At 43.4% G+C, this 27,711-nt stretch overlaps 1 protein-coding gene across 2 annotated transcripts in view; it reads right to left on the bottom strand.

Annotated features, from left to right (window-relative positions):
* Positions 1-27,711, bottom strand: part of OTOF (otoferlin) — a 432,592-nt gene that overhangs the window by 215,912 nt on the left and 188,969 nt on the right. For both annotated transcript variants that reach the window (XM_033938296.1, XM_033938297.1), the window contains 4 exons: positions 27,535-27,608; positions 15,749-15,875; positions 13,000-13,054; positions 2,836-2,967 (listed from right to left, as the gene is read on the bottom strand). In XM_033938296.1, coding sequence (XP_033794187.1) covers positions 2,836-2,967; positions 13,000-13,054; positions 15,749-15,875; positions 27,535-27,608 — 388 coding nt within the window. The remainder of the gene's footprint in view (positions 1-2,835; positions 2,968-12,999; positions 13,055-15,748; positions 15,876-27,534; positions 27,609-27,711) is intronic.

Raw genomic sequence — 27,711 nt, 5'->3', positions numbered from 1 at the left:
GGAATGAGGGGTCATAGGATGAAGGTGAAAAGGAATAGACTCAGGAGTAAACTAAGGAAATACTTTACAAAAACTGTTGTGGAACCTGTAGGAGTACCTGTGCAACAGGGGTTGTCCTCATTAATTTATGGTGCCATACCTAAAGCCTTATCATTTCAGGATGAGGCTTTACTTGCAAGAGACTCCCAGGTAGAGCCACAGGAAGTTTCGCTTAAAGATCTTTGGCAAATAAATACTAGAGTGGAGGGGTTATTAAAGTCAGTGGTGACTCAAGATGTAAGATTTTCGCAGGAGGTAATTGATAAGTTGGAAAATGTTGATTCTAATTTAAAAATAATGGAAAAATGTATTAGAACAACTGAGTCTCATGTGGTTACATTGCAAGCAGTGACCTCAACAACTGTTAAAGATTCTCATATTACTCATATGAAATTTGAGAAAATGGAAAATTTACAAAGAGCAAAAAACCTACGGTTAGTTAATTTCCCAAGAACTCAATTATTATCCCCAGAAATATTGATTCGGAAATACTTTAAGGAAATATTGGGATTAACTGACGCAGAAAATTTGCTCATAACTAATTTGTATTACATCCCTCAGAGAAAGAAAATTCCCGTAGAAATGGGTGTAGATCAGTTGGAACAAATTGATTTTGATTTAACTGGTTTTTTGGAGGACTCTCAAGATAGAATTCAAACTAGATCTACCCTATTGATAACATGTGCAAGAGAAATTGATAAATCTTTAATAATGAAAGCTTATTTTCGGAATAAGCAAGTGAAATTTTGTGGTGATAATGTATTGATTTTTCCAGACGTGGCCCAAGCCACGCAATTGAGGAGAAAAGCTTTTTTAGCTTTGAAATCAAGAGTGTTGGATTTGGGAGCCACCTTTTATTTAAAATTTCCTTGTAAATGCTTAATTACATTCAAAGATATTGAATATGTATATTGGGACTCAATTCAGTTGGAACAATTTTTACAACTTAATGAAGTTAGGTAGACATCACGCGAATTAATATTTGGAGTTTAAAATATTGATGCACCATTAATGTTGATCCTTGACTAAGGATTATATTTATATTGATTGATTTCCTTAGATTATTAGGACACTGTCTCCCATTAATGTGGACTTGAGGAATTAGTGAGTTGTTTAATGTTAGTAATAGTTATGATTTATTTGTGATTTTCCTTTCTTTAATATTATCTGTAAATGATAATGATGAAAACTTGATAAATAAAAAAAAAAAAAAAAAAAAAAAACTGTTGTGGATTTGTGGAATGGTCTCCTGGTGGAGGTGGTGGAAACAAAGATTATAATTGATTTCAAAAAAAGCTTGGGACAAGTTCATAGGATCTCTAAGGGAGAGGAAAGGATAGTAGGTGGCCTGGATGGGCAGACTGGGTAAGCCAAATAATCTTTATTTGCCTTTAGTTTTTTCTGTTTCTGCATTAGTATTGATTGACAGGCAAACTACATTTACTTTTCACCTGTGACTAAAATGTACAGTATATGTAGGGGTGTTAGGTCAGGGTTTTAATTTTAAAGGCCTACACATTCTTTACCACCATTACTTTTGCACCTGCCCCATATGTGAGGTCATATATAAAAGGCGTCTAATTCCTAAACACTGTTCAGTGATCTTATCAATCAACCTTTAGGCGTCATTTATAGAATCAGGCCTAGTGGCACCTAACTCAGCTTAGGCACCGGTATATTAGGCCAGTTTTCCTGGTCTAATTTATTGGCATCTAACACAAATGCCTACTGACACTTAAATCATACCATGCCTATTCCCTGTCTATAACCATGCCTCCTTTTTTGGGTAGCCAAGGGTAGGTGCCTTGTTGTAGGCATTGATAGACAATGTGCTGAGTTCTATGTGGAACTCAATTGTTCTTTATATTGTTTTCATTAGCTTTTAATGAAATGGTCAATTACCATGCCCATTAAGCTAATGAAACAATTTTGGGTTCCACGCAGAACTGGGCTAGGTATCCCTGATCTATTTGCCGTTTATAGAATCAGAGCCATAGTGCCTCTATTCTAAGGCTGCTTAGAATTTTCAAAGAGAAACTCTATGAATGTGATTTCCAAACTTTTTCATGTAAAACAGCTGCAAAGTGGACAAGAGAAAGCGCCGGGGGCCACCCAAAAATTGTAGGCTTACAAACGTAATTTTAAATATCAATTTTGATTCTAAAAGCATGCCACCATCCAACAGTGTAACATCATGCAGGTAAATGCAAGCAATGAGGGTGCATACAACACATCCACTACATTCCATTGCTACCTGTCAGAACACCTTGGTGCAAAGTACCACAGACTTTTTCTCTAATTTCCAAACCTATCAAGCCAATATTAAACTGGGAGGTGTAGGTTCACCAGCAACCTGTAAACTTGCAATTCCACTTTGTTAGATTTTCGGGGCTGAGCTGGAGCAGAGGTGTGCCATCAGGAGATTTTGCTGCTTTTGCGGGTAGAGAGAAAGCCCCGCAAAGCTCTGTAGGATTGTAAGTGATTGCGTGGTCACATTGACGTGCATGTGCACGCACGCATGGGGAGAGGCAAGTTGACTGGCATTTGTGTGCATGATGCATGCACATGCATGTCAATGGGACCATGCAGGAACGCACGAGCTAGTGGAGCTCCACAGGGCCTTTTCTTTACCAACAGTAGTGGTGGGGGTTGCTGGATATGAGGGCTGCAAAAATGGATGGAGGGGGCCTCAAGTTGGAGACTACGACTCTATGAGGTGTGTTCTTTTTGACACTTTGCTTGCAAGCTCCTCAGATTTGTCCACTGTTATTACCAACAGTATGCAGAGTTTCTCACCTCATTATAATAGGGGCAGTTTGTTGATTCCTTCATAGATGTATATTTCTTCTCCTCTCCCACCTCCACACAAACCACAGGGTCCATGTTTAACCCTACAAGCTGCCGGGCTTCAATGATAGTGATGCTAACCTGTATAGGAGACAAATAGCAGGTTATACAGATCAACAACTTCAATTTCATTATTGCTTTGCAGCTTACATAGAAACATAGAAAGATGACGGCAAATAAGGGCTACAGCCCATCAAGTCTGCCCACCCTATTGACCCTCCCTATTAAGTCTAATGACCCCCTTAAGTATGATTGTAATTATACTTCCACTCTACTGACCCGCTCTTTCAAGTCTATACCCTAGTGACCCTATCCCTTGGCATGACCCTCGTAGGGATCCCACATAGGTATCCCATTTATTCTTGAAGTCTGAGATGCTGCGTGCCTCGATCACCTGCACTGGAAGCTTGTTCCAATGCTCAATCACTCTCTCAGTGAAGAAGTATTTCCTGGCGTCTCCACGAAACTTCCCTCCCCTGAGTTTGAGCGGATGACCTCTTGTGGTCGAGGGTCCCTTCAAAAGAAAGATATCATCTTCCACCTCGACCCGTCCCGTGATGTACTTAAATGTCTCAATCATGTCTCCCCTCTCCCTACGCTCTTTCTAAGTGATCTTTTTTTCAGATAATACCTTTCTAAGTAAGTAAGTAGGTACTTAGAAAGGTATTATCTGAAAAAAAGATCACTTAGAAATTAGGCACTTTGAAGTTTATTATATGCCGTTGTGGATTGATGGTGTACCAAAGTAAAATGGCATGCACTCTAACAACATTTGGAAGAATATTATTTTAATTTACGTTTGTTTTGTTTTTTTAATGGAATGCATGCACGTTGTTATGACTGAAGATTTTCCTGTAAACTAATAGTGTTCTTTTCCTAAATCTTTAAAATTTAAAGATTTAAAAATGTAATTGGAAAAATTGGAAGAGACTCAACAACAGTTTTTGGTGGAATTCGTTATGTTACATATATAAAATGGAAAGAACATTAGCCACACAAAAAGGGAATTTTAATATATTTCAAGATGTTTGGGGGCCATTAACAAATTATTGTAATGAATAGATACCATCTTTCCCTTACTAGTACAAATTCAAGAATGGGGGGGAAGGGGTAGTTTTTGGTCTTTCATTAATTGTATGGATTGGTAGGAAAGAATTTATTATATGGTATATATGTATTATATTTGTTATGAAGGGGATGGGAGGGAGGGGGGATAAACTTTATAAATTGGATTATTGTAGAAAATCAAGTGTTGTATCCAAGTTAAAATGTTGTTACTTTTTGATACGCTTGTTTTATAAAAATGAATAAAGAATATTAAAAAAAATGTGATTAATCAAATAGCAATAAAAATAAACCTATACGTATGTTTATATGTATGCATTTATTAGGATTTATTTACAGCCTTTTTGAAGAAATTCATACAAGGCGGTGTACGGGAAGTTTGCTGTTTCTTAAACAGTAACGGGTTGATTCTATAAATGGTGCCTAGCAGCGCCTACTCCTGGCACGGTTGTCAATCAATTACTAGGCGCCTCTGAAAGAATGGCACCTGCCGGTGCCTAACACATAAGAACATAAGAACAGCCTTACTGGGTCAGATCAATGGTCCATCCAGCCCAGTATCCCATCTTCATGGAGGCCAATCCAAGTCACAAGTACCTGGCAAAAACCCAAATAGTAGCAGCATTCCATGTTACCGTCCCATGTCTGTCTCAACAGCAGACGATGGACTTTTCCGCCATGAATTTGTCCAATCCTTTTTTAAAGCTAGCTACATTAACTGCTCTTCTCTGGCAACGCGTTCCAAAGCTTAACTATTCTCTGAGTGAAAAAGTATTTCCTCCTACTGGTTTTAAAACTATTACTCTGTAACTTCGAGTGTCCCCTAGTCCAGTGGTTCCCAACCCTGTCCTGGAGGAACACCAGGCCAATTGGGTTTTCAGGCTAGCCCTAATGAATATGCATGAAGCAAATTTGCATGCCTATCACTTCCATCATATGCAAATCTCTCTCATGCATATTCATTAGGGCTAGCCTGAAAACCCGATTGACCTGGTGTTCCTCCAGGACAGGGTTGGGAATCACTGCCCTAGTCTTTGTAAATCTTGTACCTGTTCTACACCACTCAGGGTCTTGCAGACTTTAATCATATCTCCCTCAGCCATCTCTTTGCCAAGCTGAAGAGCACTAACCTTTTTAGTCTTTCCTCATACGAGAGGAGTTCCATCCCCTTTATCATCTTGGTCGCTCTTCTTTGAACTTTTTTAAGGAAGCTATATCTTTTTTGAGATAAGGAGACCAAAACTGATTGTAATACTCAAGTTGAGGTCGCACCATTGAGTGATACAGAGTCATTATAACAACTTAGGTGCTAGGCATCCTGTTAGGTGCCATTATATTAGGACAGGGTTTTCCTTGACTAATTTACTGGCATCAAACACAGATGCCTAGTGACACCTGTCAAACCACGCCTATTCTCCGCCCCTAACTGTGCCCATTTTTCAGGTAGGCCTTGTTAGGCACCAGTAGGCATCTCGATCTAGGCATTGGTAGACGCCACTCCGAGTTTCACTCTGAACTCTTAATCAGTTTTAAAATTTTTTTAAGAGTTGTTAATGGCATTGTCAATTACCACGCCAATTAAGCTCATTAATCCATTTTGAGTTTGATGCAGAACTTGTCTATGCTTCCCCACTTGGGGCACTGTTTATAGAATCTGACCCTAAGAGCATTCCACTGTCATATATAACATAGGCTTCGGCTTTTATTTATTAAGATTTAGATAATGACTTTTTCATAGAAGCTGAAAGCAAGTTACAATCAGGTACAATCGCAACCCTGTTGGCACTCCCTCTGACATCACTTCCTATGTGCGGCATCTGGAAGTGACATCAGCGGGAGAGCCAACGGGAGTCGCAAAGAGCACGTTTTTGACCGTCACAAACAACAACTTCAACTAGGGTTATGGGGGAAGGGAGAGGGGCATGCACGGGGAGGAGAGGAATAGGAAGAGGCGGGGGGGGGGTGCGCCCCACCAACATAGCGCCCGGGGCGGACGGCCCCCCATTCCCCTCCTTACTATGCCACTAGGCAGCCCTGCTCATGCACCTCCTGTGTTCTGTCTACCTGCACACCCCTTTGCAGGATATATGCCAGTATGGAATAGCATGCAGTGCACTTACATTTGACTTTTCTGTGCAAAGCAAGTGTAACTACACATGCTCAGTTACAGAATTGCCTTTTTAAGTTTGTACCTGAGGCATTGGAGGGCTAAGTGATTTGGCTTTCTTGGCTTGTAGTACACTGACCTAGCCACTAGGCAATTCCACCACTACCTACTCCTGACCCTTCTTGTGATACATATAATGTCTAGCAGAACCTCCCTGTCTCCCATACTTCCTCCATATAGATCATAGAAAGCAGTGAAATCCTGTGCTTAGGAAAGCAGGATGTAGCATCCTAGTCATTTCTAAAGCTGCTCTCAGACTGATCCTTAGCATTCATTAAAGAGAGAAGATTTTGGGGGTTTATGTCCTAGCTGAGCATCCCTCTCAGCCTGTCAGCTCAACAAGCAAGAAACTAATCCATCCCCAATTTTGCCAACTACGAGGGGCCTGTTATAAACAACATTTTGGAGACCATATCTGGCAAAGAACATAGGAAGACTTGAAGCAGTCCAGAGGAAGGTGACAAAAATGGTAGGAGGTTTGCGCCAGAAGATGTATAAGGAGAGACTGGAATCCCTGAATATGTAAGGTATTAACATAGAACAAAATCTTCTCCAGAGAAAGGAAAATGGTAAAACCAGAGAGCACAATTTGAGGTTGAGGGGTGGTAGACTCAAGAGTAATGTTAGGAAATGCTTCTTTATGGAGAGGGTGGTTGATGCATGGAATGCGCTCCCGAGGGAGGTGGTGGAAAAGAAAACAGTGACAGAGTTCAAACAAGCGTGGGATGAACACAGAGGATCTCTAATCAGAAAATAATGGGTATATATTGAAGGAACTAAGGCCAGTACTGGGCAGATTTGCACGGTCTGTGTCCTGTATATGGACATTCAGTTGAGGATGGGCTGGGGAGGGCTTTGATGGCTGGGATGGTTAAGGTGGGCTGGAGTGAACTTTGACAGAGACTCCAGTAGATAGAACCTAGGCACACTATAAGGCAGGGCTCTGGGTTTCTGGCCCAGAAATATCTAAGTAAACGAACCATTTAAATTAAATGATTAATTTATGGAGCATATATGGTTGGGTAGAATGGATGGACCATTCAGGTCTTTATCTGCCATCATTTACTATGTTACTATGTACGAGTGCATAGGAATGGATGTTATTTTTTAAGGAATGAGTCAGGAAAAGGCGGTTAATTAATCCAAATAGATAAAATAGTCATTTCTAAAGTTGTCTTCAATTTACCCTTTACAATCAAGAATAATTAGCAATGCTGCTTGGCAGCAAAGAGCACTAATCACTGTTTTATCATGCCATCCTGTTAAAGAGATAAATTTCCTTCTCTTCTAGATCTCATATTGACCTTACTGTATTCACAGTTTAGACTGTATGTTCTGGGGATCTTTAAAGTAAATGCATGTCTGCTTATTTCATAACTTTATGGACAAGAAAACATTAAGCAGTTTGACTAGATTCTCCCCTGGACATGTCTAAAAGGTTTAACAAGAACTGTCCGCTCTTGGCCTGCGTATGAGCTAAGCTGTCTCAAAAGGCTCAAACAGAGAACATAAGAAAATCAATTCGAGGGTTAGACTAAACATATTATTCAATAAAAAATTTTTCCAGAGGGACATAATACTGAATATTCCTTTTAGAATATTGCCCTTGTATTTTATAGATATAATTTTGAGTAACATATTAGCAGAATATTAGCATATTTTTGAGATGTGTTCCTTTTATAAGAGGTGCTTCTGCACCAGTGGTGTCTCTAGACAAAAATATTTGGAGAGGCAATGGAGGGGCTAGCTAGATATAGAGGAGGCAACTCAAAGCTACATTTCCACGCTTCATACATCCCTTCCCCCCATTTTAAAATTAGTAATATAAGACAGTAAAGGCGGTAGCGGTTTAACGTGCGTAATACTGCGTGCTAAACCGCCGGCCGCGTTAGCCGCTACTGCCTCCTCTTGAGCAGGCGGTAGTTTTTAGGCCATCGCGGGGGTTAGCGCGTGATGAAAGGTCACACGCGTTAAACCTGCTAGTGCGGATTTGGAAAAGGAGCCCCAAAAGGCCCTTTTACTAAAATTTAGCAAGCACTAATAGAATGCTATGAATGCTAATATGGCATTTAGGACCCGATTCTGTATAGGGCGCCTGGTCTCAGTAGTTGCCTAAGCGGCTTTTGAGAATCGCACACGGGCGTCCTATACAGAATCGCAACCCACCCCGATTCTCTAACCGGCGTCCATGTGAGAGATGCCATTTAGAAAATCGTGTTGCAGCTGAGCCGATTGCGGCAAAGGAATCTCCCTGCTGCGATCAGCTGAGAGGCCGTTGCAGGGAAGTTTCAAATTTTATTTTATCTGATATACCGCTTAAAAAGCCTAAGCGGTTTCCATACAAATTGTATACAGTTAAAAAAAGGGTGGGGGGGGGGAAGGAACAAGGGTTATTAGAAACAAGGAACAGACAAACTTGGAACAAAAGGGAAAAACCATTTAAGGATACATCATAAAATAAAAGGCAAGGGGATAGGAAAAACCAAAAATGGAGGGTGGCAGGAGATTGAAAAAAAGAAGAGTAGATGGCAATAAAAGAAGCTGAAAATAGAAGAAAAGAAAAAAGTAAGTAGGTAGGAGTAGAGAGAAAAAAAAATCAGGGGATAAAAAGAAAAAAAAGTCCTATGAGGGAAAAAGAAAGAAAGATTTTTACAAGAAGATGTTCAGACGAAGGTTCCAAATTTTATGTATCAAAGGTGTCTTTGAAAAGGAAAGCTTTGAGGCAGGATTTAAACTTAAGAGAAAAAGTTGAAAGGGGACAGATTCAAAACGAATGCTAGGAAGTTCTTCTTTACCCAACGTGTGGTGGACACCTGGAATGCGCTTCCAGAGGACGTTATAGGACAGCGAACGGTACTGGGGTTTAAGAAAGGATTGGACAATTTCCTGCTGGAAAAGGGGATAGAGGGGTATAGATAAAAGATTACACAGGTCCTGGACCTGGTGGGCCGCCGCGTGAGCGGACTGCTGGGCGCGATGGACCTCAGGTCTGACCCAGCGGAGGCATTTCTTATGTTCTTATGAGAGACAGCTTTCTTGCCTGAGATTAATGGGAAGAGCTTTCCACAATGTTGGAGTAACGACAGCATAGGTTGATTTTCTTGTGGTATCATGTACTATTTGACACATGGATGGAATGGCAAGGAGATAATGTTGGGTGGATCTAAGTACTCTAGTCATGGTATACAGAATCAATAGTACTGATAAATAAAGGTGAGTGATTCATTTATATCTTAAATGCTAGGAATAGTATCTTAAAGGTGATCCGGTGTGCTACCAGCAGCCAATGGGCATCTAAGAACATAAGAATTGCCGCTGCTGGGTCAGACCAGTGGTCCATTGTGCCCAGCAGTCTGCTCACATGGCGGCCCTTAGGTCAAAGACCAGCATCCTAACTGAGACTAGCCCTACCAGCGTACGCTCTTGTTCACCAGGAACTTGTCTAACTTTGTCTTGAATCCCTGTAGGGTGTTTTCCCCTATTACAGCCTCCGGAAGAGCGTTCCAGTTTTCTACCACTCTCTGGGTGAAGAAGAACTTCCTTACGTTCATACGGAATCTATCCCCTTTCAATTTTAGAGAATGCCCTCTTGTTCTCCCTACCTTGGAGAGGGTGAACAACCTGCCCTTATCTACTAAGTCTATTCCCTTCAGAACCTTGAATGTTTTGATCATGTTCCCTCTCAATATCCTCTGTTCGAGGGAGAAGAGGTCCAGTTTCTCTAATATATCGCTGTACAGCAGCTCCTCCAACCCCCTTTTAAAAGTTGTGAAACCAATAGATTGTGCTATTGTCAATAGCAGAGCCAGGAAAAGATTAAACAGCAAAGGCGAAAGTACAGAACCAGGGATACACCAAACTATTGGGTGTAGGATTCAGAAGATGAGTCCTGAAGGTTGACTTGATAGATATGGTCTGAAAAGTATGATTGGAACCACTATAATGCCTTACCTGTGATTCCCAATGAATGAAGTCTGCTTAACAATAGAGAATGGATAATGGTATCAAATGCTGCCACTAGGTCCAGAGATAGGAGTAGAACTGACTTTCTTTGATCCAGGTGATATCTAATTGAAGTAACAAACCCTAACAAGGAAAGTTCAGTGGAGTGGTTGGGCCTAAAGCCAGTTTGATTGGGATGTAGATTAAAAATTACTTTCTCCACTAATTTTGCCAAAAAAGGAATATTGGCGATTGGGCAATAGCTTGCACAGAAGTCCGCATTAAGGGAGGAGTGCTTGATAATAGGTCTAAGATAGGCCTTCTTCCAGTTTGGGGGCAAAGTGCCAGTAGAAAGACTGTTAGAGATCATGCTATGAATAAAAGGGCAAAGTATATCAAAGCAACGTTTTAGAATGGTAGGTAGTAGATGCTCGGAAAGACTACCTATCAAATTAAATGTTTGTAGAATATTGTGAAGTTCTGATAGGGGTGGAACCCTACCGTAAGTCGGCTGGCAGGAAGGATGCCCACTCTCTCCTACCACAACCCCTAAATCCCCCCCAACTGCCCATGGCAGGAGGGATGCCCACTCCCTCCTTCTGGCAACCCCCCAACATCCTGGCAGGAGGGATGCCCACTCCCTCCTGCTGGCAACCCTCCTACATCCCCAGCAGGAGAGATGCCCACTTTCTCCTGCCAGCACACCCTCCAACATCCCCGGCAGGAGGGATGCTCACTTTCTCCTGCTGGCACACCCCCGAAACCCCACACCCAAAGCCCACCCAGACCCCCCATACCTTTAACAGGAAGGCCGGCCAGAGAGATGCCCACTCCTTCCAGCCGGCAGGCCCACCTCTTCAGAATGGTGGGCCTTCACTGGAGAGGGGCCTAAGGCCCTGATTGGCCAAGGCGCCTAAGACTTCTCCCTTAGGAGGGACTTTAGGCATCTGAGCCAACCGGAATCTTAGGCCTCCTTCCCAGTGCATTCTGGGATGCACTGGGAGTGGCCTAAAACAGATTCCAAATGCGGGGGGAAGAAAGGAGGAAGGAGAAAGATGCCAGATCTGAGGTGAGGAAAGGAAGAGAGAGAGAGATGCTAAGGGAATAGGAGGCTGGAGAAAGCATGAAATGGGAGAGCTAGAGCATGAGAAATGGAGAAGGAAAGTTAGTAAGTAGCTGAAAAGTAAAATGACAAGGGTGAAATTTGAGTGGTCAGAAAGGTAGAAAAATAAAAAATATAAAAGGGCAGGAAGCGCTAAAAAGGACAGATTGGTATATCAAAGACAGGAGTAGTGGTGGAATAAAACAAGACAGGAGAGAAGAGAAAAAACATATAGACAGCAACCACTTGACAGGGAACTATCAGAAGACACGAAAGCAAGAGACAAAATGGAACCAACATAATGGAAAAATAAAATGGTAGAAAGGTAGAAAAAAAAAAGTTTTATTTTTAATGTATTACTTGGATATGTTAGCTTTAGGATATGTGCAATATAGATATTTTTATTGTGTTCAGTGGCTCACCAGATAGCTGGTGGGAGGTGCGGGTGGGCAGTGAGCCTGAGCCCAAAGTGGGTGGGCACTAAATTTTCTTCCAACCACACCTCATGCCTCCTACCAAAAGCAAAATATAAATACCTAAGTTGGTGGGCTTCCCAAAGCTTAGGGTTACCATATTTTTCCTGGCGAAATCCTGGACTTCTGGCCCAACCCATTCCTCCCTGGCCTTGCCCCGTTCTGCCTTTGTCCTGCCCCATTCCACCCCAACCCCTGCTCTGTTTCACCTCCAATCCCGACCCCTGAAAGCCTTGTCTCATTATTCCTGACCTCCGGGCCGTGTCCGGGGGCCTCCGAGCATGTACAGATGCATATGACATCATCTGTTCATGCTCAGAGGCCTTCCACACATGGCCAAAGCTATTCAAAACCTGGACAACTGCTGGGTTTTGGAAAGTCTGTCCGGGCACCTGGACAGTCCTTTAAAAAGAGGACATGTCAGGGTTTTCCCGGACCTCTGGTAACCCTAGCAAAGCCAGCTGAAGATCTCTTCTTCTAGTTTGACGGTCAGAACTCTTCAAGCTCTGTAGCTGCAGAGCTTGGAAATTACTGGCTGCTAGACTGGAGGAGGTGGTCTTTGATTGGTAAGGTTTTGGGATCCCCACCAGCCACAATAAGGGAGATGGCTAATTTTTGGTGGGCCTGGGCCTGGGATCCCTGTGTGTTCAGTACAGAAAGAAGTGCAAATCTGTTTTTATTTCTCTAGTGTTGTAATACTTGCTGAGCTTAATTTCTTGGGGTTCCCAATTTAATTTCTATTTGTGATCCTTTGGTATAAATCTTTCTGTATTTTCTGTATAAATAAGTCATTAAAATTTGTTTTATGTGTGGTAGCAATTGGAGGGGGGTATGTGTGGTAGTAATGAGAGATGAGGATATCGGGGGAGGGGGGCAGGGGTACAGAGAAGAGAGGGGATCAGGGGCCCTCTCCTTAATTTCTGCTCTAGGCCCCAGTATGTCAAAAATCATCCCTGGTGGTAAAGTGAGAGCACAGGGTGGGGGTTCTTCCTAACTCTACAAAGACTGATAGCACAGGTAAAAGTCTATGAACCTAACATAAACTGCATAGCTATCTGGAAAGCAGTTAATTATCACTACTATCCATATAGCTCATGCTACTCAGTGCTAAATACATATCTTCAGCACTGATGTTTCTTTGGATAATATTGACTATATTAGGAACAGGCATTCTATATTGCAGTTAACCATCAGGTCCTTCAGTCCAGTGTCCTTTTTGACATTAGACATTACAAAGGAAAATGGAAGCAGGCTATACAATTCTGGTGGTAGCCGTCCTTGACCTTTAACCATTATGAGGTCATAATGGACAGAGTTCTAAGAATCAAGAGAAATCTGATGGAACAGATGTAGCATAAACTTACTTGGTAATCCATTGGTCTGCCAGCGCTGGGCTCCATTTTAATATCCGGTTTAGACCTTTATGGAGAAAAATAAACACCAGGTGATTAAAGAAGGACGAAAACATTCAGATACTGTTCCAAATATCGCCTTTAAAACTTAAAGAAAAAAAAAAAGGATGAATTATACATTCTCTTTCAATGAGCAGAATCTCAGAGATGGTTGAATGGTAACGAGAAGTAACATGGCAAATGGCAATAGATAAAAAATAAAATGGCTGCAGACAGCTCAATGCAACTCTAAACCACACGTCATTTAGTCAAGTTCACTCCTTGTTCTGCTTTTTTGTTTTGTTTTTTTACAGAAACTCTCCAACTTTCACAACCAGTTGTTTTGTGTCTCTCACTGGATCCAAACATAGAGGAGTGTTGGAACCTTGTAAAGTTCAGGAGATACTCTGTAAGGAAGAATCCAAAGTTTATCACATGTCTGAAAGTCTGCGGTGAGCATGTTTCTAGTAGATTTTGTAATGTAGCTGAATATATTCTACCCAATATTAGCGGTATTTAGCCGGCTGGGAATAGTTCCTGGCTGGCTAAATACTGCTAAACCAGCTAACTGCCCATATTCAGCAGGAAATAGACAGCTATCTTTCACTGAATATCCTGATTAGCAGATTGGCCAGTGACGTGGGATAGCTGGTCACTGCCAATATGCATTAGCTGATTAGATAAGTCTAGTGGCTAAATAGACCTGCCTAAAAAGCAGCTCTGTGGCTGCAGTCCCTGCAATACCTCTCAGAGAATACATTGAAGTAGAACTCCTGATCTTTGTCTGATTAATTAATTTGCTGTGGTCTAACAGGGACATATTACATCAGCAGCTACCTTTCACCTTTGGTGCTCATCAGAGCTAGTCATGTGAACAATCTTGTCCTGTACCATGGGAACAGAGGTCAGTACAATTGAATTCCAAGCTAAAGAGAGAAAATTGGGAAGAGCTTGGTTCTCTGCAAAGACAAGGCTGAGAACTCTTTGAGGGTGAGCATTGGGCAGAGCCTGCTTGTTCCCACAGACTATGCCTCTCTGAACTAGTGGTGTCTCTAGACAGAAATATTTGGGCTGGCACCAAGGGGGCAAGTTATGGAAGGGGAGGGGGTGTAAGCCAAAGTGACATTTTCACACATCATACCCTCTCCCCCCATACTTTGAAATTAGCATGACAATTAATAGCTTCATTCAACACATTTTTCTTTATGGGTGTGTTCTCTATTTTCTACTGGATTGGTCAGAATCTGAACAAAAACACTGAGGGCCAGATTCTGTATAGAATGCCCGATCTCAAAAGCCGACGGGCATCCTATATAGAATCGGGCCTAAGGCTACCTAAAATAAACCCGATTCTGTAACTGACGTCCATGTTATAGACGCCGGTTAGAGAATCAGGTTATTGTACACGCGATCACTAAGCTTATCGTGGCAAGGGATCTCCCTGCTGCAATAAGTTTAGCGGCTGCAACTGTGGCCGCCAGTTCCCCTGCGCACCCCCCCCCCCCCTGGAACGAACACGACAGGAGGGATGCCCAATCCCTCCTGCCTGGAAAGCCCCCATCCCCCCAAACGAAACTGTCAGGAGGGTGCCCAATTCCTCCGGCCGGAACCCCCTATAGATCCAGTGACCCCCCCCCCCGGTCCGCATTCCCCCGCGGATCCCCCCTCTAACCTGTAAAGTTGGCTGGCAGGTCCACCTCTGTTGAAATGAGGTGGGCCTGCCCCTTCCCAGTGCATTGTGGGATACACTGGGGAGGGGCCTAAGACCAACCTAAGATTCCACCTGCTACCATTAAGCAACTCCCCCGACACCCTTGCTGGGGGTGGGGGTTAGCATATGGTGCGGCAATGCTGAGAGCCACCACCCTGGGCACCAACCTCCTTCGCTACGCCACTGCGCAGGATAATCTAACCCTCCTTTTCTTCCCCTCTTGGCAGCCCTGTGTTGCACAACAGAGCCAGTGACTGGGCTAGCCATTAACCGCAAATATTCAGTGTGTAGACAGCTGGCTATTTCCTGCTGTCTATTCCTGGATATCCTGCTTAGTGCTATTTAACCGGTCTGGAGCAGTTCTAGTCCTGTTAAATAACATTGATTATCAAGCAGGATCTCTTTTTTTCTGAATTATTATTTGGGTTGTGACAAATACTGATTTGGTACTACATTATATTCAATCAGAGTCAGTTACCTAGCCGCCTGTTTGAAAAATGACTATTCATGTACTTTGCAACAACATGAGGTACTGAAAATTACCCTCTGCATAAAGTATGGAAGATACTTTCCATGGCAACATGTGCAACGTGTTTCAAGGTAACAGTATAAGAAGCTTTATTTTTTGTGAATTATGTCCCTTTATATTCAATGCTGGACTATAACCAACATCGATTGTCTGGCTAAGTTATAGCAGACAAAGTTAGACTTGCTATTTATACAAGTCTATCTGGCCATTCAACTTAGCCAGTCAGCCAATGAATATTGGTGATAACCAGCTATGTTGTGCGACATAGCCATTGACTGGGCTAGCCGTTAAGTGCTAATATTCAGTGGCCATCTCATGATGAATATTAATGCTTAGCTGGCTAAATGCTATTTAACTGGCAAGCAGCTTTTCCTGGCCAGTTAAATAGAGCTGAATATCGGGTGGATATAAACCTAAGGTAAAAGCAAAACCATTGTGTAGTCAAACATCGGCCAGTGCGTCTAACGGGATCAATGACTGACCTCTTGTTTGACACATTTGTGGTGAGAGCTGTAACTGATGCCAGAGAGATGGTGTCAGGATCCAGGCCCCCGCCCATCCGCATGACTTTCCTATCAAGGTCGTCAGCTTCCAAAACAGCCGGTTCATCTACAAGAAAGTCACAGACACAAGGGTGAATGTAGCCTGCTATGCCTGACATCAAGTATTCAAGGAGATAAATTGGTATTCTGTGCCATATTACCCTATCACTACTACTACCATTACTGTTTATTATTTCTATTGCACTACCGGATGCATACAGTGCTGTACATCAAACACACAAGAGACGGTCCCTGCTCAAAAGAGCTTACAATCTAATTATGTAAGACACAATGGACAAAAATGGTGAACAATATATGCTGCTCATGTAGGGAAATACAAAAGAAGAAGAGGTAGAGAGAGTAGGGACTACAGATGAATGACAAACAGATGTGGTGCTTTACAAATTGGTAGGGTTAAGACTTAAACAAAGTTTTAAAAAAGTGGACCTTTAGCCTGGACTTGAATACCACCAGAGACGGGACATACCGAATCAGGCAGGTTGTCCCAGGTATACGGTGCAGCAAGGCAGAAGGGATGGAATCAGGCCCATCTAGTCTGCCCATCAACAGTAATCATTATCTCTTTCTCTCTCTGAGAGATCCCATGTGCCTAACCCAGGCTCTCTTGAATTCAGACACAGTCTCTGTCTCCACCACCTCTTCCAGGAGACTGTTCCATGCATCTACTGTGTTTCCCCGAAAATAAGACCTACCCCCAAAATAAGCCCTAGCATGATTTTCAGGGTAGGTCTTAATATAAGCCCTACCCCTGAAAATAAGCCCTAGTCATAGGCAGCCATGCTTCCCCCCGCCCTGCACCCACCACGCAGCCGCATCACCGAACCCCTGCTGACCCTCCATCCGTCCCTCCCAACCAAATCCCACAGACCATGACCATAAATACCTGCTGCAGTGGAGTGTTGGACTAGCAGCACTCACAGGCTGCTTCGCGGCCTTCTCGCTGGGGCCTTCTGTGTACTGATGATGTCATCAGTACACAGATATAGGTATTTAAACGTCTCTATCATATCTCCCCTCTCCCACCTTTCCTCCAAAGTATACAGATTAAGATCTTTAAGTCTGTTCCCATATCCCTATCTAAAATCAGCTTAGGCCTTTTCACTGCCTCTGTGCGCCCAGAGCGAAAAGGGGCATTTTTGGAGGAGTGGATAAGGTGAGAGGTGGGCGTGATGTGGGCCAACCTAGACTTAGTCGTCCAGCAGCCATAATCAAAATGTTTGACAGGTTGCCAGGTGGAACTTATATGTTTTGACTTAGATGAAGTCAAAACAGGTATAAGTTCCAGATCGGGCTACTGAGCTGATCACGGCTGCCGAGATCAGCTCAGCGGCCCAGGCAACCCGTCCCCCCACACCCGTAATGATCACAGCAGATGCCCAATCTCTCCTGCTGCCACCTGCTGTGACCCACCATGACACATCACTGCAGGAGAGATGCCCAGTATCTTCTGCTGGACACCCCCCGAAACCGAGCGATAGCGATCTTCACCGGCAGGAGGGATGCCCAGTCCCTCCTGCCGGACACCCCCCACCCCCCTGCCAGACCACTCGGCCCACTCCCTGGACCCTCCCCCCACCCCCACCCCCACCGAGACCCCCTAACCCCACATGAACCCCCCCCCAGACCCTCCTCTAACCTTTTTTTGATGGCCATCTGGATGGGTCCTCCCTCCACCCAGACAGCAGGCCTTCCTTTGCCTGAATGGCGGGCCTGCCCCTTCCCTGAGCATTGTGGGATGGACCGGGGAGGGGCCTAGGGCCTGATTGTCCCAGGCACTTAAGGGCCCGCTCATAAGAGAGGCCTTAGGAACCTGGGCCAACCTAAGACTCTGGTCCGGGGAGGTTGGGGTGGGGTTAAGAGGGGTCCTGGTGGGGGTTGGGGGATCCAGGGGTAGGCTGGGCGGTCCAGAAGGGGGGTGGGGGGGTGTCCTGCAGGAGGGACTGGACATCCCTCCTGCCGGTGAAGATCGCTATCACATGGGTTCGGGGGGTGTCCAGCAGGAGAGAATGGGCATCTCTCTTCCTGTGATCGTTGCAGGAGGAGGGGGGGGGAATGGTTCCACGATTCTCTAACCTGCGTTGTTTATGACATACGCTGGTTAGAGAATCATGCTTTTAGGCAAAGGACTGGCCTCTCTTTCGCCTAAAAGGTCTTGTTTTTGGCATTTGGGACTTGGGCAATTTTTTGGTCAGAAATGTGTTCTAAACATACACGTAGTGGCGGTCTGGGCGATTAAACTGCTGAACATATAAGTAGACACTAAATCGGAAGCCAAGGACAGGCCTCAATGACGAGACGAGAACACACAACAGGAAAGTCGTGAGGACAGGATGTCAATAGATCAACCAAGGGTGTATTGTTTTAAAAAAAAAAATCACTTTATTGATGAATATGCCACTTGGGCTCGATAGACTCAACACTGGCAGTGTTTCAGCGTCTGTGCCTTTTTCAAGAGTCTGGCTTGAATGTGGCATGGTGCATATATGCACTCTAGTAGATGCGCTGTGGAGATGTTGGCTGAGAGCAAAAATGAAAGCAAGTGTCAGGAGGAAAACCGATATCTCCACAGTGCGTCTACCTGAGTGCATGTATGCACCGTGCCACATTCAAGCCAGACTCTTGAAAAAGGCACAGACGCCAAAACAGTGCCAGTGTTGAACGTACAATTAGGCCATTCTAAAAAAAAAACACAAATTTTGGATGTTTTTTTCGAGAATGGACATTTTCCCTGCTGTCTACTTTGTGCACCTAGGGCAAACATGGGCAACTCCGGTCCTCGAGGGCCGGAATCCAATCGGGTTTTCAGGATTTCTCCAATGAATATGCATGAGATCTATTCGCATGCACTGCTTTCAATGCATAATTCATTGGGGAAATCCTGAAAACACGATTGGATTCTGGCCCTCGAGGACCGGAGTTGCCCATGTCTGGCCTAGTGCCTTAGGCCAAAAGGGAACTTAAGATGTTGTTTTTGATTATGCCCCTCTGAACTTTTAGCAAAGATACTTCAAAGACTCCAGAATTTGGCAATTGTGTAATACTACCTATTAGAACAAACAGAGTGAATGTGTGGCATCTTGTCTGCAGAGTAATAATCTTACCACCCTCTGATTTAACATAGCAGAAATAACTTTTGAGCAGCAAAGGAGAAATGAAAGACAGGATTTCATTATCTGATAGTTTCCCAAGTATACATAATGAGAATTCACCAGGAGAAAAACAAACTATGCATTATTTAGTTTTTATACAAGATTGACAAAGTGCCTTAAAGATAATTTAATTTCAATTACATGGTCTTTCTTTCTACTGCTTAACTGTCAGACTTAGACAATTTAAGCAAATCTTGTGAAGGCATGAATTAATATTCAGTTGCTGCATTAAGCATTTGATCTACTTCTGATAATGTGTCAGCTAAATTCACATTTTCAAAACTGACCACTGTGGGTGACAATAGTCCAGATATTCAGCACCAACTTCTGGATAATGGGCTGCCCTGAATATCCAGATGCAGAGGTCACTGGTGGCATTATCCAAATAAGTTAGGACAACCTTTTTGGGAATGCTCATGTGAAAATTTTCTCTTTTTTAAAAAAAAATTCTTTATTTAATAATTTTTAGTACAATAATCTCAATACAAGACACAGTTAACATTGAGTATAATTCGTAAGCTTAATAAACTAATAAGAATAATACATCTTTTCAGTCCTTTGCCTAAAAGCATGATTCTCTAACCAGCGTCTGTCATAAACGGCGTCAGGTCAAAAGCGCGCCAGGACAAAGGCGCGCCCAGACAATTGAGTGCAGCGCGGAGGCGCACGCCTCTCTAAATTACTGTTTTTAGGGCTCCGACGGAGGGGCATGGGGGGGGAACCCCCCCACTTTACTTAATAGACATCGCACCGCGTTGTGGGGGGTGTGGGGGGTTGTAACCCCCCACATTTTACTGTTTTTAGGGAAAAAGTTCAGTTTACAGTAAAATGTGGAGGGTTACAACCCCCCAAACCCCCATAATGCCAGCGCGATGTCTATTAAGTAAACTGGGGGGTTCCCCAACAAAACCCCCCGTCGGAGCCCCTAAAAAGTGTAATTTTGTGCGGCGTCACGCCTCCACGCTGCGCTCAATTGTCGGCGCGCGCTTTTGTCTTTTGCGCCATTGTTTATGAACCGTCATAAACAACGCAGGTTAGAGAATCGTTCCCCCCCCTCTCCTGCGGGCACTCTGGGTTTTGAAAAGCTTCCATCTCGGTAGGGCATCCGTGCATGCGTGAATGCAACGCGGTGACGTCAGGCACCTACGCACGACATCATTGCATTGCATCCGCCCATGCGCAGATGCCCTCCTGACGTGGTCCCGAGGGTAACGGTTGAGGGGGGGCGGGGTGAGGCTGGGGCGGAATGGGATGTGACTTGGGCGTAATGGGGCGGTCCTGGGGGCAGGGCTATGGGTCCGGATTTTACAGGAGTAAAAATCTGGTAACCCTACCTGTGACGCTGGTGCTTTGCTCTCTGAGCCAGTGAAGAAATCAAAGACCTGAAGAGCCTGAAGAGCTCAGTTGAAAATGGGCTGATGGGACTAGGGAAGTTCCTGTCAGCAAGTGGAGGGCAGCATAGCCTGAACACAGAGATCTGTGAACTGAAGCTGACCAGTTTTCTGAGATTAGAACTGATCATTCTTGGAGCAGGGTCTGTCTCTCCTGTGTTTTGATATACAGCGTTGCGTATGTCTAGTAGCATTATAGAAATGATAAGTAGTAGCAGAACTATTATTACATTTATCCCAAAGAGTGCTGGATTTGGCACACACCTTTTCTCAATAGTTCAAGGCAAGTAACATTCAGATTCAGAAGGTATCTTCCTGCCCATGGAGGACTTAAAATCTAATGGGCCGATGCTCAGAACTTAACGGTGGCACTAGAGACGGACTAGCGCCAACGTTAATCCACGCTGAATGCTCAAGGGCTGCAGTGCAGGAAACAATGGCCACGCCAAAGATTAGTGCAAATTGTATCTATCCTGTCCAGCATCTGTTCTCTCCTTCTGTCTCTTTCTCTCCTTTTGTGTCCAGTTTTGTTCCCTCTACAGCCACCATCTCTTCTGTGTCCCTCTTCCTTCCCTTGTCCAGCTTTTCTTTTCCCTTCATTAAGCACCTCACCCCTGACTCCTCCTTCCCTCTGTTGGTCCATGTGTCCTCTTCTCTCCCCTGATCCATTCTCTCTCTCTTCTCTCTGCACCCCCTCAAGTCTATCACCTTTTTCCCAGTCAGTTCAGAATATCATCTGGCATTACCCTACCCCGTGGACTTCCACACACTGCTGTAGGGCTTGTGGCAGTGACTTCCTAAAAGCTTCTGCACTGGCCAGTGGGGCCTTTCCTCTGCTGCATCCCACCCGCAGGAAGTTGTATGAGAGAGGCGGGATGTGGCAGAGGGAAAGGCACCACTGGCCAATGAGGCAGCTTTCAAGCTGTCTGCCACAATCCAACTGCAGTGTGTAGATGTCTGTTGGGGGGGGGGGGGAGATAGCAATCCCAGGGATCAGGTTTGTGCAGTAGAGAATGACATGGTAACAAAATTCATCACCGTTCCTGTCCCTGCAGATAACTGCGGGAAACCATCTCCATGTCATTCTTTAAGGAGAGAGGGAGGAATTAGGGTATGAATGGGCACAGCCACTGACCCTCAAGCCTTGCATTGAAGAATGCTGGTGTAGAAGGACTGAGTTTGAGAAAGACATTAAAGAATGACAGTCTCTGGTATCCAGAGCAGATATTGTGATGTCATAATGCCTAATTCCACCAATGCCTAAGAGCCAACCTCATCAGTGATGTCACAATGACTTCATTGTCCTATACTTGGCTCACATAAGAATCAGAGTATGAATGGGTACAGCCAGTGACCCTCAAGCTTGCATTGAAGAATGCTGGTGTAGAAAGACTGAGGTTGAGATAGACACTAAAGAATGTCACAGGATTGTTTCCCACAGGTACGGGAACAGTGATGAATTTTGTCACCGTGTCATTCTCTAATGTGCAGCTTCAGGTGGCCCCTACCATTGGGTGGCCCTGGATATCTGCTAGGCTTGCTCAATGGTACCAGGACTAAGTTGATGTGAGCAAATTTTCTGTTACATTACCCTGTGAGCACTCCTTTCCGATTTAAACACAGACGTGAACACACACATATACAGAAATACTTGCAGGGATGTTAGAAATAATTTCATTAGCCATGCTCGGTATGCTTTCCCTATTTGTTTGGGTGTAATTTAACTATATGTTTATAGCTACTCTAAATTTTATTCAGCTACTGGACATTTTAGCGTAGCTTAGAGGGAACACTGCTTCCCCTGTAAGAGAAAAAAATAAAAGGGGAGGGGGACAGTAGGGGTATATTTGAACACAATAGGGAAGGACCCCTTCTAGCTACCAGCTGCCTCCCCAAGTAGCTCTGTTATTGATGGTGTTTTGCCCACTGTATACACACCAGAGAATTATGTACAAAAAAAAAAAATCAATGAATGCATGCCAAAATAATACCCACTCTAGAAATATATTTTTTGGGATCATCGGAGTCTTATGCAGCGATTTACTATGCTTTTGTTTATATAGAATACTACAATACAATGTTTAGAAGAATTCATAAAGAGTAAAGAATGAGTTCGGTAGGCCAGAACCAATGAAATGATATGAATCCAATGACGTCACTAATAATCTACTTAAATGTGGGTGAAAGAACGCCGCCACCATCTTGAGAATCCAACTCGATGGAGGATGGCGTTAGCAAAAGGTTAAGCAGAAAGGGTTACAATAATGTGAGTTATATCCAAAAATTGGATAATATTAACTGACCTAGAATAGAGAGTTGGAAAGCAGGTAAACTAAAAATTGATAAAGAAGAAGGTGCATATTTATGTTGTATATAGACATATGACATTGCTTTCTTTTTATGAATAGGGGACAGCCTTGAAAAAGCCTTAGTGGCGAAACATGTCGGCAACGTCCCCAGCCGACAGAACCTTGATGAAAAGATACATGCTTAACTTTCAAATAAGGAAATTTTTAAAGTGGATATTTAAACTATAAATTATTAAATACAAAAGTTATAATAATTCACATAGAAGGGTGAAAAAATAAAATAAAAAAGAGGATAAAAAATGGATCAATGACGATTTCTGCGGTCTTCTATATAAACAAAAGCATAGTAGATCACTGCGCAAGACTCCGATGATCCAAAAAATATATATTTATAGAGTGGTGAATGTTTACAGATCACACAGCATTGAATAGGCTTGTTAATTACAAGGTGATCTAAAGAAATTTAACTATATAGAAAAACTTGCCAAAATAATACAACATAGTAAAGCAGTATTCCAGAAACATATGCAGGTATTTAGTATTTTCTCAGTCTGCCCTAGATCCCCCATCTAGCATTTTCTTGTTGGTCATGTGAACAGTGATGTTCTGCAGCAATGTAACATGCCGACTGCAGAAAGCACCCTCCTTTCCCCATCCTGAATTTTTTTCCCCTTAATTGTTCTCTTTCTCTTGAAAAACATTGTAGTTCTTCCCCCCTTTCCCATTTGTTTCTGTTCGTTCCGTTTAATTTATTACACAGTCTAAGGCAGAACTACTAAACAAATACTTCTGCTCAGTCTTCACATGTGAAGCACCGGGAGATGGTCCACAGCTTCAGACGGGAGATAACCAGAAAGACCCGTTTCAAGACTTCGAATTTACGCCCAGCAGCGTCTACAACGAACTCTCGAGACTCAGGGTGAACAAAGCCATGGGACCGGACAACCTACACCCCAGGGTGCTTAGGGAGTTAAGTGAAGTCCTGGCAGAACCATTATCTGTGCTTTTCAATCTTTCCCTACGCACAGGAAAAGTCCCCTTGGACTGGAAAACCGCCAACGTAATCCCACTCCACAAAAAGGGCTGCAGGACAGAGACAGCTAACTACAGACCAGTGAGTCTCACGTCTATAGTGTGTAAGCTCATGGAAACACTGATCAAACGGAATCTTGACACAATCCTAGATGAGGAAAATCTACGCGATCCCCACCAACAAGGGTTCACCCAGGGTAGATCCTGCTAATCCAATCTTATTAGCTTTTTTGACTGGGTCACTAGACAACTGGATGTCGGAGAGTCACTGGACGTGGTATATCTGGACTTCAGTAAAGCATTTGATAGCGTCCCACACCGAAGGTTATTGAACAAGCTGAAATCGTCAGGATTGGGAGACACTCTAACTACATGGGTTGGGGACTGGCTGGGGACTACAGAAGGTGGTGGTGAACGGTACCCCATCAGGAGCGTCGGAAGTGCTCAGTGTAGTACCGCAAGGCTCGGTCTTGGGCCCGATTCTATTCAACTTATTCATAAGAGATATGACGCAAGGTCTTAGAGGAAAGGTATCACTGTTCGCCGACGATGCCAAAATTTGCAACATAGTAAGCAAAAGCTTATTACCTGATCATATGACAGGACCTACTACTTCTAGAACAATGGTCAACGACTTGGCAGCTGGGCTTCAATGCTAAAAAATGCAAGGTAATGCATCTGGGCAAGAGAAACCTGCGCAGAACTTATGCACTAAATGGTGAGACCTTGGTTAAGACCACGGCAGAACGGGATCTAGGGGTGATCATTAGTGATGACATGAAGGCTGCCAATCAGGTGGAGAAAGCTTCCTCCAAGGCAAGACAAATGATGGGTTGTATCCGTAGAGGTTTTGTCAGCAGGAGTCCTGAAGTCATCATGCCGTTATACAGATCCATGGTGAGGCCTCACTTGGAGTACTGTGTTCAATTCTGGAGACCACACTACCGTAAGGACATGCTGAGGGTCGAGTCGGTTCAGCGAATGGCCACCAGGATGGTCTTGGGGCTCAAGGATCTAACGTATGAAGAAAGCATCCTTCATCACAGCCTCTAGATCCAGAACCTTGTTTCCCATTACTTTGAGCATTAGTATATACTGCTTTTCCATTTGTGTAGAAATCCCATTAGATTTTAGCAAACCCTTTGACAGTGTTCCACACAAGTGTCTAATAAATAAAATGAGTGCCCTCGAGATGGGCCCCAAAGTGACAGACCGGGTCAAGAAATGGTTAAGTGGAAGGCAACAGAGTGGTCAATGGAGATTGCTCTGAGGAAAGGGATGTTGCCAGTGGTGTGCCTCAAGGTTCGTTTCTTGGGCCTGTTCTTTTTAACATTTTTATAAACGATATTGCTGAAGGGTTGTCAGGTAAGATTTGCCTCTTTGCGGATGATACTAAAATCTGCAATAGAGTAGACACCCCGGATGGTGTGAATAACATGAGGCAGGACCTAGTAAAGCTTGAAGAATGGTCTGAAATTTGGCAGCCAAGATTTAATGCTAAGAAATGGAAGGTCATTCATTTGGACTGCAAAATCCTAAGGGAACGATACAGTTTAGGGGGTGAAGAACTTTTGTGCACGAAAGAGGAGCGGGACTTGAGTGTGATAGAATGTGATGATCTTAAGGTGGCCAAACAGGTTGAAAAGGCGATGGCAAAAGCTAGAAGGATGCTAGGGTGCATAGGGAGAGGTATGGCCAGCAGGAAAAAGGAGGTATTGATGCGCCTGTATAAGACTCTGGTGAGACCTCATTTGGAATATACTGGAGTCATTGAGAATATAGAGTTACATTTTTGTCTTTTTGAAGTCCTGTGAGTATACAAAAATAATGTCTTCTCTGTTTCACAGACCATTCACTTAAAGAAATCTGACGCTGGGTTTTCTGAGGAAGCTAACAGCTAAACGCGTCAAAACCCAGGAGCGTTTATAAGATAAGTGTACTATTTAAATTTTATTCAATAAATTTTTGAAGAAGTTTGACTTGGGCACATTAAAGTGCTCTGATTGAGAGAAATATTGAGACAAATATATTGGGGTTTTACTCCTTTTTTGGTCTCAAATCTATTATTTAGATGATATACACCAATTATTTTTGCTGTATTATGACATTATTCATGTATACTGTACTTACACTGGCCAGCCTCTAAATGAATAATCAGAAACTTTCAATTGGCTAAGAACTGTTTATGTTTATTTGTACTTAATAAATGTTAGGGGTCCTTTTACTAAGGCACGCTAACCAATTTAGTATGCACTAACCGATTTAGCGTGCACTAACAATTAGCGCTGGGGCCCCTGTATGCTGCTCCGGCTTCCGATGGCTTGGATGGTGCTATCTATCTGCATCATGACATCAGAGCGAACGTTTCCGATGCAGCCGCGGATCGTGCCAGGAGCCAACGCCCGCGGCTTTGAGCAGGGGAGCCGGCCAGAAGCTGAACAATGCCGACGTGAGCACCCGCGGACAACCCTGTTTACTGCCACTGCTGCTGGTTAAGGAAAGCAGCAGCGGCAGAATAGGGAGGGTGGCTGGCTGTGCACCCCCTTGGGGTGTGCACCCGGGGTAGACCGCCCCCCCGCCCCTTGATACGCCACTGTATATACCACATAACCTTCCAGTTCTAGGTGGTTTACGGCTAAAAGAAACTGAGACAGTCTCAGGAAGTACAGATTAACACGTTATCCGGTTCTGATTTTATCAAAATTTATCAAATAGATGTGTTTTCAGAAGTTTTCTAAAATGTGTATAAGACACAGCATTGACTAATAGCTGGCTAAATTCCTTGTCTCTAATTGCTGCCTGAAAAGAGAGTATCCTATCAAGGTTTCTTTTGTAGCGACAATTCTTGACAGAAGGAAAGGAGAAATATGTCAGAGTACGTTGAGAACATTTAGACGTAGCAAATGTAAAATGTTCCACTAAATAATCTGCTGTAAGGCCCTGCCATGGTACATGAACTCTTTGATTCATTGATTCCTTTGTTCTTAAATTTTTCAAGATTTTCAGGTTGTAGAACCATTCATACATACAAACCCTCCTTTCCCTCTGTTAAAGGTATCAGATAAGTCAGTAAAATGGCTCATTCTTTTTCGCTTTTATTAACTGCAGATCTTGTATTTTGCTTCAGGCCTTACCAAAAAAATCTTAAAACCCATGTTTTTTCAAAGTTTTGTAAACAATAATTTTCAAGTATCCTAATGTTATCCCTTTTAGATAAATTGTTGTAAACCAAATTGAGCTCTATTATTTTAGGGATGACTCGGTATATAAATTTAAGATTAGATTTGATTAGAAGGCTCATGTAGTACTAAACCCAAAAGTGGATCTTATTAACTTTCAAAAAAATTTTTTTTTTCAAAAAACGATAATAAAAGAGCAATTTTGTTAAATCTGCCCCAAAGATTTAGGGCTCCTTTTACAAAGCTGCGCTAGCGGTTTTAGTGTGCGCTAAGCACACGCTAAATAGCCACGCGTGCTAGAAGCTAATGCCAGCATTGAGCTGGCGTTAGGTCTAGCTGCATAGCGCAGGTTTAGCACACGCTAAAATTCTGCGTGCGCTAAAAACGCTATCGCAGCTTTGTAAAGGGAGCCCTTAGTACTAAACACAGAACATGTAGAGCAGGAGTAGGGAACTCCGGTCCTCAAGAGCCTTAATCCAGTCGGATTTTCAGAATTTCCCCAATGAATATGCATTGAAAGCAGTGCATGCAAATCGATCTCATGCATATTCATTGGGGAAATCCTGAAAACCTGACTGGAATACGGCTCTCGAGGACCGGAGTTCCCTACCCCTGATATAGAGACATATTAGTATACTACCGTACCTTGCCTTTTGTTGTCTTCTTTGGGAGGACGAGTTTTGCCCAGCTTCATAGCTGAAAATACTCCTTTGCCCACTCTGCAGTAAAACAAAATCAGATGCACTTTTCATTGTTTTCTGTTCACGGTTTTCGACACATTTAGAAACAGTTAAAATTGCTTTGTGTTGTAATCACACAAAA

This window comes from Geotrypetes seraphini, chromosome 3, assembly GCF_902459505.1.
Source record: "Geotrypetes seraphini chromosome 3, aGeoSer1.1, whole genome shotgun sequence".
Taxonomy (NCBI): domain Eukaryota; kingdom Metazoa; phylum Chordata; class Amphibia; order Gymnophiona; family Dermophiidae; genus Geotrypetes; species Geotrypetes seraphini.
This window is presented reverse-complemented; position numbering and strand designations above follow the sequence as displayed.